At 42.0% G+C, this 13158-nt stretch overlaps 1 protein-coding gene and 1 pseudogene across 1 annotated transcript in view; both read right to left on the bottom strand.

Annotated features, from left to right (window-relative positions):
• Window positions 1-8739: 8739 nt before the first annotated feature.
• On the bottom strand, window positions 8740-9290 carry LOC114220816 (uncharacterized protein C14orf119 homolog; annotated as a pseudogene).
• A 1763-nt stretch (window positions 9291-11053) lies between these two features.
• RBL1 (RB transcriptional corepressor like 1) overlaps window positions 11054-13158 on the bottom strand; it is a 60037-nt gene continuing 57932 nt past the window's right edge. Inside the window, exon 22 of the mRNA XM_028118923.2 lies at window positions 11054-12085. Within this exon, the coding sequence (XP_027974724.1) occupies window positions 11915-12085 (171 nt within the window). The 3' untranslated portion in view covers window positions 11054-11914. The remainder of the gene's footprint in view (window positions 12086-13158) is intronic.

Here is a 13158-nt window from a genome sequence, read left to right on the forward strand (position 1 = left end):
CCAAGTTTAAATACCTTGTTTACATTTAAAAACCTGATCCTTAAAGAGAATGTCTAAAGGCATTGGTATGCTTGGGACTTGTTAACCACTGTTATTAACAAGGAAAAGAGTTTCAGAATTTCTACTAAGGTAGGGCTTGAGCCTGTAACCTGAGATTGGAGGAGTTGTCTTTGGAGTTTGCATAACAAACATACTGAATTTACCTATACTGTGAGTTAAAGTAGACCACTAAACAGAGTGTTTTAAAGATTTTATTTATTTATTTGAGAGAGCGAGAAAGAGAGAGAGAGAGAGAGAGAGATAGAGCACATGAGAGGGGGGAGGGTCAGAGGCAGAAGCAGACTCCCTGCTGAGCAGAGAGCCCGATCTGGGACCCAATCCCAGGACTCCAGGATCATGACCTGAGCCGAAGGCAGTCGCTTAACCAACTGAGCCACCCAGGCGCCCTAAACAGAGTGTTTTAGACGCTCTTACTCATTTTTCACAGGACTGAGAAAAACCTCTATCCCTAGGGAAAAGAAGTACCATTTGTATTTGAAGTGGCTGCAGGAGGGGCACCTGGCTGGCTCATTGCTAGAGTGTGCGACTCTTGATCTCAGGTAATGAGTTCAAGCCCCACGTTGGGCATGGAGCCTACTTAAAAAAAAAAAAAAGTGAAGCAACTGCAGGAAAGTCAACTTTCCTTAACCCAGAGCTCTCTGAGTATGGTGTGTATGTTTGCGGGGGGCGAGGGGGCGCACAAGGAACTGGCACCAGATTCTGAGGAGGAGAGCAGTGTTCCTTGGGGAAAAGACCCTGTTCCTTGGGCAAGTAGTTAAGGGGGCACTGAAATTTCAGGGTGTTGGCGGAAGCTGGTGGTGTTAGGGTTCTAAGGTGGGGAGTTCAGAGAAGGCACAGTAAAGGCAAAGCATTTGGGGTTTGCAGGAGGCAGCTGGGAGAGAGGGTTTAGAAGAGGACTGACTAAGGGGAGAAGATTGGCATTGGAGCACATTAACACCTCTCCCCACCCCCACCACTTTTGTTGCCTGGAAATCTTCCTACAGGCTGAGTTCCTTCTGTGGGAGATGGGGGTGGGAGGATCTGCTTCAAAATAGAAGCAATGGATGTTTCCCAAGGCAAAGGAAGAACACGAAATTTAAAGAAGAAAACGAAACTTAAGAATACAGCCAAGGACTTCCCAGAATACAGGGGATACTTAAATAAATGAGTCACTCAAGACTAGTATCGAAAGACATGGTGTATCTTATGGATTAAAAATTGGGCTGCAGTCCAAGGACAGATGAATGGATAAAGAAACTGTATACACATACAATGGAATGTTATTGAGCCTTAAAAAGAAGGAAATTCGGGGGAGCCTGGGTGGCTCAGTCAGTTAAGTGTCTGACTTTGGCCTGGGCCATGATCAGGGTCCTGGGATCCAGCCCCACATGGAGCCCCCACATCACATCAGATTCCTTGCTCAGCCAGGAGTATGCTTATCCCTCCCCCAGCTCATGCTCTCTCTCTTTCAAATAAATAAATAAAATCTTTAAAAAAAGAGTAAATTGATTTACCACTGCTTCTAAAAAAAAAAAGAGGAAATTCTGACATGAAACAACATGAATGAACCTTGAGGACATTGTGTCAAGTGAAATAATCCAGTCACAAAAAGACATACCTTATGATTCCCCTTATATGAAGTGTCTAGTGTAGTCTAACTTCTAGAAATTAGAATGGTGGTTGCCAGGAACAGGAGGGAAGGAGGAAAGGAAAGTTACTTACTGGGTAGAGAGTTTCAGTTTCGCAAGATGAAAAAAGTTTGAACATTGGTTGCGCAACAGTGGGATTGGAGGGGGACAGAGTCACAATTTTGGATAGGGTAGTTAATAGGCCTTTTGAGAAAGTGCCATTTAAGCAGACTTGAAGGAGCTGAAGGAGTCAGCCATGTAGGCGTCTGGGGGAAAAGCATTCCAGATAACTAGAACAGCAGGTGCAGAAGCTTTGAGGTAGGATCATGCCTGGAGTTGAGAAATGGCAAGGATGGGAAAAGCGAGAAAGGGGAAAGTGTTAAAAGATGAGTGCAAACCATGTGGGAACATACGGGCTACAAGCTGTAAGCAGCTCTGAGGTCCCATCCAGTTAAGACTACATTTCTAGGGGAGGTTGAAACTGCAGTTAGATTATGTATTAATTAATCACTGGTTTGGGAACTCAGTCTAAGTAACACCATTTTGGGCCTGTGTTTTCTTTTTCTTTTCTTCTTCGTCTCCCCCCCCCGCCCTTCTTCTTCTTTTCTTCTCCTTCTCGTTCTTCTTCAAAAATCCACAGTATGGAAAATTGCTCAGCCATAGAAAATTCTTTACACATACAACATGAATGAATCTCAGAACCTTACACTAAATGACAGAACTCAAATACGAAAGGTTACATACTGTGCATACATACATTTTGTATGAAATTCTAGAAAAGAGGGGCGCCTGGGTGGCTCAGTCGTTAAGCGTCTGCCTTCGGCTCAGGTCATGATCCCGGGGTCCTGGGATCGAGCCCCGCCTCGGGCTCCCCGCTCAGTGGGAAGCCTGCTTCTCCCTCTCCCACTCCCCCTGCTTGTGTTCCCTCTCTCGCTGTGTCTCTCTCTGTCAAATAAATAAAATCTTTAAAAAAAAAAAAAGAAATTCTAGAAAAGGCAAAACTATAGTGACAAAAAGATCAGCAGTTGACTGATTAGTATGTGGTGGGGAGGATGTGGGGAGGGCAGGGAAGATCAGAGGGCACAAGGAAACGTTCTGTGGTGGAAATGTTCTATGTATGAATTGTAGTGGTAGTTATACAACTGCATACAATTACTAAATTTCATCAAACTATATACTGAAAATGGGTACATCTTACTCTGTAAATTATACCTCAGTCAGGCTGGAAAAAATTCATTATAACATATACAACTTTTTTTTTTTTTTTTTTTATTTGAGAGAGAGAGAGTGAGAGATAGAAAGCACGAGAGGGAAGAGGGTCAGAGGGAGAAGCAGACTCCCCGCTGAGCAGGGAGCCCGATGCGGGACTCGATCCCGGGACTCCAGGATCATGACCTGAGCCGAAGGCAGTCGCTCAACCAACTGAGCCACCCAGGCGCCCATAACATATACAACTTAAGATTTACACATTTTCCATCAAAAACTAATGGTGTAATATATGGTGATTAACATAACAATAAAAAAATTAAAAAAAAGATTTACACATTTTCCTTCATGTAAAAAATAACTGTAACAAAAATGTTTTAAAAAAATTTTAAGTAATCTCTACGCCCGACTTGGGGCTTGAACTCACAACCCCAAGATCGACAGTCGCTGGCTGGCTCAGTTGGGGGAGTGTGCCACTGTTGATCTCGCAGTTGTGAGTTTGAGCCCCATGTCGGATGTAGCAGTTACTTAAAAATAAAATCTTTAAAAAGATGACCTCTGACTGCCTTCTGCTCAGGTCATGATCCCAGGGTCCTGAGATCAAGCTCCATGTCAGGCTTCCCGCTTAGCAGGGAGTCTGCTTCTCCCTCTCCCTCTGCCCTTCCCAACCCCCCGCCCCACCTTTTGTGATCTGTCTCTTTCTGTCTCTCAAATAAATAAAATCTTTAAAAAGATGACCTCTGAGTGGGGACTATAGTTGTTTCTTTTTTTTTAAGATTTTTATTTGACAGAGACAGCGAGAGAGGGAACACAAACAGGGGGAGTGGGAGAGGGAGAAGCAGGCTTCCCGCCGAGCAGGGAGCCCGATGCGGGGCTCGATCCCAGGACGCTGGGATCATGACCTGAGCCAAAGGCAGACGCTTAACGACTGAGCCACCCAGGCACCCCGGGACTATAGGTTTTTTTTTTTTTTTTATCTTTTTGTGTTGTTTATATATCTTCTAATTTCTGTACAATGTCATTTTCTATAATTATTTCCTGAAGTGATGATGAAGTCAGTAAACAGTGAAGTTCAATTGGGTTTGGTGGTGCAGCGTCAGGGAGGTTGTATGAACCTGGAGCTCCATACTCTTGGCCTTTATCCTCTTCTGCTGGCCTTGAACTTGCCTGTTTTTTTTTTTTTTTAAAGATTTTATTTATTTATTTGAGAGAGAGAGAGAGCATGAGAGAGGGGAGGGTCAGAGGGAGAAGCAGACTCCCCGCTGAGCAGGTAGTCCGATGTGGGACTCGATCCCGGGACTCCAGGATCATGACCTGAGCCGAAGGCAGTCGCTTAACCAACTGAGCCACCCAGGTGCCCTGAACTTGCCTGGTTAAGAACAGCCTGGGATGTTTCACAAAACTGTGCATCACACTATTGATCTGTATAGTTAATAAATCCTCCACAGTGATTCTTACCATTGGGAAATTTGATGGAACTAATGCCTAAATAGACGATCTGAAACCTCTGGAACATTTTCTTAAGGGTCTGTCACTGATGCCAACTAACCCCACCTGGAATCTATTAACATTCATTATTTCTGGAAAGTCATCCCTGACTGTGATCCCATACATGGCCAGTTACGTGACTCTCTGTGGTTCCTATTCTATCCCCACTGCCAGTATCTCAAAGCATACAGCTCTTCTTGACTAGGTGTTTACTTTTTTTTTTTAAAGATTTTATTTGAGAGAGAGAGTGCACGCAAGAGAGCACAAGCAGGGGGAGCAGCAGAGGGAGAGGGAGAAGCAGACTCCCCCATGAGCAGGGAGCCCAATACGTGGCTCCATCTCAGGACCCTGAGATCATGACCTGAGCCGAAGGCAGCTGCCTAACCGAGACACGCAGGCGCCCACCAGGTGTTTACTTAATTCAGGGATTGGCATTAGTGACATTTTGGGCTGGATAATTCTTTGTTATGGGGAGCTGTCCTGTGCATTGCAGGATTTTTAGTAGGATCCCTGGCTTCTACTCACTAGACTCCAGGTAGCATGCCAGCACCCGAACTGTGACAACCAAAAATGCAAACAAAAATGCCTCCAGTCATTGCCGAATATCCCTTAAGAGGACAAAATTACTCCCAAGTTAAGAACTACTAACCTAATTTGTCTCTCATATCAGTCTAACCATCCTCTAATCCATCCTTTGCACAGCTTCCAGATTTCTAAACCTTGCTATTCCAAGTGTAGTCCTTGGACTAGCACCGTTGGCGTTAAGGGAGCTTGTTAGAAAAGCAGAATATGGGGCGCCTGGGTGGCTCAGTTGGTTAAGCAACTGCCTTCGGCTCAGGTCATGATCCTGGAGTCCCTGGATCAAGTCCCACATCGGGCTCCCTGCTTGGCAGGGAGTCTGCTTCTCCCTCTGACCCTCCCCCCTCTCATGTGAGCGTGCTCTCTCTCTCTCTCTCTCTCTCATTCTGTCTCAAATAAATAAATAAAATCTTAAAAAAAAAAGAAAAAAAGAAAAGCGGAATATTAGGCCCAACCTCAGATCTACTGAATGAGAATCTGAGTTTTAACAGCATTAACAATCCCTGGTAATTCCTATGCTCATTAAATTTGAGAAGCACTACCAGGTCTCTAACTTGCTTGAGGGTAAATATCACTTGGAACAGAGGTTAACAAAACAAAATTCCTAGGTCCTTCTCCTGGGGATTATCATTCAATGGTCAAGGGCAGGACCTAGGAATCTGTATTGTTAACATGTGTCTTGGGTAATCCTTATCCTTGGGCAAGCTTGGGAACTGCTCCTCTAAAATAAACATCAGATTTTGTCATTATCCACCTAAAATTAAAATCTCTTTAGTGACTTGCAATGGTCTACAGTAGTGATTCTCAACCTTAGGTGCTTAACTAGGGAGTATTTAGAAATCCTGATGCTAGGCTGTTCCCCAAACCCATTAAAAACTCTAGGGGAGGGACACATCCATTAGGGTTTTTCAAAACTCCCCAGTTATAGCCAATGTTGAGAACCACTGGGAATGATCAAGCCTGAGCTCCTTAACCTGGATTAAAAAACCCAACTATGAAGGCCCCTGCCTGCCTTCCTAGCCCTACTTTGGATCATATTTTTGCATATGTACACTATACTCCAGCCTCACTCAACTGCCTGTAATTCCCAAATCTGTGTTACTTTCATGCCTCTGGGCCTCTCTACAGGTTGTGCTCTCTGAATGGCAAACAGTTACTCATCCCTAAGGACTAAATTACCACTTAGCTTCCCCTTTAGAGTGATTTTAGATTTCCCTGACACTTGCCCAGGCAGAGTAAATCATTCCCTTCTGTATGCTAACACTATCCCTCTTTGAAGATTTATTTGAGAGAGAGAGAGAGAGAGACACGGAGCGGGGGAGGGAGAATCTCAAGCAGATTCCCTGCTAAGCGCAGAGCCCGACATGGGGATGTATCTCATGACCCGGAGATCATGACCTGAACAGAAACCAAGAGTCAGGCATACTCAACCCACTGAGCCACCCAGGCGCCCCAACACCATCCCTCTTTGTGTAGAGCTCTATTACTATACTTATTTTACAGTTGACTCTTGAACAACATGGGTTTGAACTGTGTGGGTCCACTTATCATGCAGATTCTTTCTGATAATAGTATAGTACTGTAAATGTATTTTCCTTATGATTTTAACATTTAAAAATATTTTTAACTGAATTGTAAGAATACGGTATACAATACATATAGCATACAAAATATGTGTTAATTAACTGTTTAGGATATTGGTAGGGCTTCCAGTCTTACAGGCTATTAGTAATTAAATATTTGAAAGGGAGTCAAAAATTATACATGGATCTTTGACAGCGAGCTGTGAGGTGTGCGTGTGGAGATGCCAGTGTCCCTAATCCCTGGTGGTGTTCAAGGAACTGTAGTAATGGGTTACAATTATTTTATCTTGAGCACAGGAACTATGGTTGGTTTATTTTTATATCCCTAGCATGTAGTTAAGGGCCAGGAATATGGTAGACAGCTTATTACCAGTTTTGACTTAGTGAAAATACCATAAAAGAAGAAAAAAAAAGAAAAACAAGCGGGAATATTATATATATATATTTTAAAGATTTTAATTAATTAATTAATTAATTAATTTATCAGAGAGACAAAGAGAGAGAGAGAGCACAAGCAGGGGGGAGTGGCAGGCAGAGGGAGAAGCAGGCTTCCTGCTGAGCAAGGAGCCCGATGTGGGACTTGATCCCAGGACCCTGAGATCATGACCTGAGCTGAAGACAGACACTCAACCGACTGAGCCACCCAGGCGCCCCAGGAATATTACCTTCTTTAAAAAATCTGATTTAATGTAATCTAACTACATAAAAAAATTAGGAAAGAACTTTAAGTTGTGAGTCTCATCTGGAGAAATATGCCTGAAAACACTCCTGATTGCTTTTCTTAATTCAGTATCATAATTTGTTTCACAAATTCATTCCAAGGACTTGAAGTCATCCTGTTTCTTTATGTGTCTAAGGCATTTTTTGAATTGAGGTGAAAGTCTCCAAACATAATCATTTTATTTTAAAGATTATTTTGATACAAAAAATAAACCTTTAACCTATAAAAAGTGTCACTTGTTTTCCTATCACAGAGCAAACTTACAGAATAGGAATCTGTTACCAGCTCCAAGAATATCACAAATGCTTTAGGAAAAGTCATTGCTACTTGGATTCAAACAAACATCAGTGTGGAAGGAGTAACTAATTATCTCCCTCTCCTGATTTTTCTATAATTTTACAAAATCATCACTAGGAAAGCTAATAGTTGGGATGTCACATAATTAGGCCAGAATCTGTTAAGAGCAGTGAAACCAGCCATGTGAATCCAGTTGCATGACCTTTTATTGTCCTTCTCTCCTGTTTCTGGAGTAGGAAGGCTCTACTTTATAGCCCCATGGGCCAGCAATACGCCTCAGTTATAATGTGTAGGTTCCTTCTGGTCATACTTGTAAAAGAAGGCACGGAATTCTTGGGACGGTCTGACATGTAGAAAGGAGCAAGCTAGGAGGCAGACTGCTGACCTGGATTTACTTAGATGGAAAACATGTGAGCGGTCCAGTTGATAGGCTGTTAACATTGAAATAATCAAGGCTTGGGCGCCTGGGTGGCTCAGTCGGCCAAGCGTCCAACTCTTTTTTTGTTGTTGTTATATATATATATATATTTTTTTTAATTTTTATTGTTAATCACCATACATTACATCATTAGTTTTTGATGTAGTGTTCCATGATTGATTGTTTGCTTGTAACACCCAGTGCTCCATGCAGAACGTGCCCTCTTTATTTTTTTAAAAAATATTTTATTTTTCAGAGCGAGAGAGCAAGAGAGAGCACAAGCAGGGGAAGCGGCAGGCAGAGGGAGAAGCAGGCTCCCTGCTAAGTACGGAGCCCGATGTGGGACTCGATCCCAGGACCCTGGGATCACGACTTGAGCTGAAGGCAGACATTTAACCGACTGAGCCACCCAGGTGTCCCAGAACGTGCCCTCTTTAATACCCATCACCAGGCTAACCCATCCCCCCACCCCCCTCCCCTCTAGAACCCTCAGTTTGTTTCTCAGAGTCCATAGTCTCTCACGGTTCGTCTCCCCCTCCGATTTCCCCCGCTAAGCGTCCAACTTTTTTTTTAAGATTTATTTATTTTGAGAGAGTGAGAATGAGAGAGAGAGTACATGAGAGGGGGGAGGATTAGAGGGAGAAGCAGGCTCCTCACTGAGCAGGGAGCCCCCACGTCGGGCTCAGTGCTGGGCATGGATTCTTTCTCTCTCCTTCTGCCCCTCCCCACCCCCAAAGAAATAATCAAGCCAGTACTGGTCAACAAGTTCAGTCAGCCGATCAGGATACCATCCCTAGACCTTTAAGTGACACATTTGAAGTTCTCATAAAGTTGCGGCTCCATCAGCTGTGATTATCTTCTTTGATTTTAATGCCCATCAGTCTTTACCAGCCATAGCAGCCATTGCCTGGTAAAGCTTTGCCACAAAGTCTGGCTCACTGACCTCCAGCTACCTGACAAAATCATTGCGCTCCTGCTCAGCCCAGCCTCAAAACCACTGATCCCAAAGACGTAGCTGGCACTCAAAGATACAGGGTGGTCGGTTTGTTCCAGACACACTAAGCTGCTCCAGCCCTTCCAGCAGTGGCTGTAATTTTCCTGGCACTGCCTTAGCTACCAGGTCCTGTAGGGAACCAGTGAAGAATACACTTCATCTCCTGGGAAGTGATGTAAGACATTGGGGGAGGGGAAGAGTTAGTAATACTGTCTGGTACTGAGGGTAAGGGAGAAGGGAGGATAGTGGCATCAAAGAGGAAGATGATTCTAGTGGCATCCTCCCCTTTCCTCTCACAGGGAACCCGGAGGCTGTCACAAAAGTGCTTAAACTCCAACTGTTGCCGCCGCTTCCATGGTTCCTGAAAATCCTAAGCAGGGCTAGCCCCTCATTTTATTTTTTAAAATAATCATTTTAAAGTGTCATTTAGTAAATTCACATTATACAACCACCATCTACATCAAGTTCTAAAATGTTTTCATCCCCTCAAAAGAAAACCCTGTATTCAAGCAGTCACTCTCCAATCTCTTCCTAGCCCCTGGAAACCACCAGAACATTAACTTTTTTTTTTTCAGCATAGTCCTCATCCTTTTATTGAATAGTTTTATTTTTTAAAAAGCTATCTCTAGCAACATTTTGCCTTTATGATGCCAAACCAATCCTTTGAAAAATAAAACTTTAAACAACGAATTCTTTGGTTTATCAGGATGATCTACTCAAACCATCTAGTCAGTAATTATAATAACTAGTTTCAGAATGACTTAAGTTTAGACTCTTGAGAAGGGAGGTTCCCTTTCTCACTTCTCATTTACCCCTCAACACAAAGATTTCTGCTCCCACCAGTTCATTACAAATCACTCTGGACAAGGTACCTTGAAGATAAGCCCGGTGGACCCTTTCCATCCTCTTTTTATTTGAGCTTTTTGCACTATTTGCCATCAATGGCAGCACCCATATTCTTGAAACACTGTTGCCCCTCAACTTACAGGATTCTAGCTTTTCTTTCACCTATTTGGCCACTCCTTTAAAATATCCTGTGAAGACTATTTCTTCAAAATGTGTGTTGCAGTGTTTGGTCCCAGGTCCTCTTTTTTTTTTTATTTAATTTTATTTATTTATTTAACTGACAGAGAGAGAGAGACAGCTAGAGAAAGAACACAAGCAGGAGGAGTGGGAGAAGGAGAAACAGGCTTCCCGCCAAGCAGGGAGCCTGATGCGGGGCTCGATCCCAGGACTGCTTAACCAACTGAGCCACCCAGGTGCCCCTTGTCCCAGGTCCTCTTTGCAACTTTGTTTGCTTGTCACTGATGCCTTTATGAATGTGAAAAAAAGCCATGTGCTCACTCTTTAGAAGAATGAACATATAAACATATAAAAACATTTAGTGCATTATTAAAACTGGTTCACAAGATAGCATCCTCCCATTTCACACAATTTAATAATATGATCTCCATTTACTATCAATATGCTAATTCCAAATTTATACTTCTAGCTAAGACCTGTTTGCCCTGTATGCCAGACTCATACATCCATGTCCACTGCAGAACATTAACTTTTAAGTTACACTGATATTTAAAAGACATAAAACAGGTTATTTAAGAAGGTATAGGTTGTAGATGGCTGCAGAATTGTTTCTAGTCACACAGTGTCTTTCAATATCTCAAAAACGCCAATGTTTTATTAGCTATTTTATGTACACTGATATCTTAAAAATTGATAAAAACATATCCAGAGCTTCTTAGTCAATGTACAAATGCTCATGTATATTTTCCACATTAATAATGAAGATGAAAATGACACAATAGTTACAGCTACATAAAAATATATACAAGGACTTCAGACAAATTTGATGTTATTTGGCTTACAACATGTGTAGATACTACACAAAAAATGAGGATGTAATTTTCAGAAAAGTAAAATGTGACCAAAATCACTTTTCTTAAAATTTAAAAATAAAATTCCTGACAATAGCAATTACAAATTTACAGCCAAATCTTAGACTAACTCAAATTAGCCAGGGTTAGATATAAGTTAAACATTTTGTATTTAAAAAAATAACGTTTGCAGTTTAAAAAACATACATTTCATAACTTTCTCAAAATTAATTAAGAATGGTTTATTCCTGTCCTTCCAGATTCTGGAAACACATTAGAAAAAGTGAATATTGAACAGCTGATTCTTTGGAAAGCTGCACCCAAGTACCCCTTTTATTAGGTTGTGACATCAGCTAAGAAGGCTTAGGGTTGGAAGGCAAGGAGCATAGTAATGCATGGGCTCAGGTACAAATCTGCTTATGCTCAAGGAGAGAAAGGGCATGAGAAGGGAGCTAGACAACCCAGAATGGTGGTGGCACCTGGATGTGGAGTTGCCACAGTGGGTCGGAGATGGGCTAGTGTGTCATCCTTTGGCCCAGGTGCTATGGGAACCAAACCCTACTCAATATACATATATAATTTTTTAAGTAATCTCTATGCCCAACATGGGGCTTGAACTCATGACCCTGAGATCAAGAGTCTCATGTTCTACCAGCCAGGTGCCCCTCTACTCAATATTAAATTAAGAACAAAGATATCTCAAAGCATGCTTACCAAAAACAGATTATTTACCTTCATATTACAAAGCGCAGAAGGAGGAGACATTTGATTTTTAAAAGTGAGCTAAAAAATTATGAGATATCTCCTTACTTCATCTTAAAAACTAAACCAAGGAATAGTCATTTAAAAGATTCTATAACTATTAAAATGTTTAAAAGGCACTTGAAATATTGCTTTCCAATCCAACTCAAAATACAGTCAACTACATTTTGGATAAATATAAAAAAAAAAAACCCCATATAATTTTGGTGCAATTTTTCATGTAACTCAATGATACTTTCCATCTACAGGGCTGAAAGTTTTAAAGGATAAAACCCCCAACTTTCTGCCACCTGAAAGTGCTTTTATCATAGAAATAGGAAGGGCATTAATGATTTGCTCTCTCACTGACAACATCCTGTAGTCGTTTAAGCAAAACATCATCATTTTCTTGACAGAGGCGTTTGGCAGGGGATTCTGCATCACCATCTATGGCTATTGCTCGCTTCTTGGTTCTCTGTTCACCCTGCCTTATCATATTGTTGATATCTTTCAAACTCTGCAAAAATAGAGGACACGTGTGAGTAAAAGGGGACAGAAGAGGAAACAATAGCAAAGAACTAAGCTAACTGCTTTTTCCTGTACCCTACCCAAAGCTCAACACTAGGGTAGAGATTGTTTAAAGATTTAAAAAAAATTTTTTAAGTAATCTCTACACCCAACATGGGACTCGAACTCACAACCCGAGATCAAGAGTCACATGCTCCACTGACTGAGCTAGCCAGGTGCCCTAGAGATTATTTTTTGAATCTAGGCCAGCCTAATAAGGATGATTAGAACTCATCTTCTCATGGCTTTAAAAACTGATTTACCCTATAGCAGTTCTCAAAGTACAGACATTGGACCAGACGCAGAAGTTTCTAGGAACTTATTAGGAATGCAAACTCTCAAGCCTCACCCTCACACCTACTGAATCAGATACTCTGGGGACAGGGTAGAGCAATCTATGTTTAGTCAAGCCCTCCAGATGATTCTAAGCTTCCTTAAGGTTTGAGATCCTCCTCCTAGAGCATGCTTTTTAAGCTTTAATGTTCTTATTAATTATCTGTGGATCTTGTTAAAATGCAGATTCAGTAGGGCTGACATGAGGCTTGAAATCCTGCATTTTTAACATGCTCCCAGGTGACGCAGATGTTGCTGGTCTATAAACTACATTCTGAATAGCAAGGCCTTAGAGAAGTGGTTCCTGAAAGCTGTGGATCACAATGGTCTAGTGAACCTGACTGCCAGAGCTTTGGGATTCAGTAGGTCTCTTGGACAGTTATCTGTGTTCAACAAGCACCCCAGGTGATTCTGATCTATGATTTTGAAATCACTGCCTGAGAAATCAATTGGTCTCCTCTTCGATTTCATGCAAGAATCTCTTCTAGGGCGCCTGGGTGGCTCAGTCATTAAGCATCTGCCTTCAGCTCAGGTCATGATCCCAGGGTCCTGGGATCGAGTCCCTTGCTCCTTGGGAGCCTGCTTCTCTCTCTGCTTCTCTATCTCTCTCTCTGTCTCTCATGAATAAAAAAAAAAAAAAAAAAAAGAATCTCTTCTAAACATCCTTCCAGGAAATCAACTTCTATGAAG

This window comes from Eumetopias jubatus, unplaced genomic scaffold (assembly GCF_037043125.1).
Source record: "Eumetopias jubatus isolate StellerSeaLion01/CBP00866 unplaced genomic scaffold, mEumJub1_p1.0 scaffold_9, whole genome shotgun sequence".
Taxonomy (NCBI): Eukaryota; Metazoa; Chordata; class Mammalia; order Carnivora; family Otariidae; genus Eumetopias; species Eumetopias jubatus.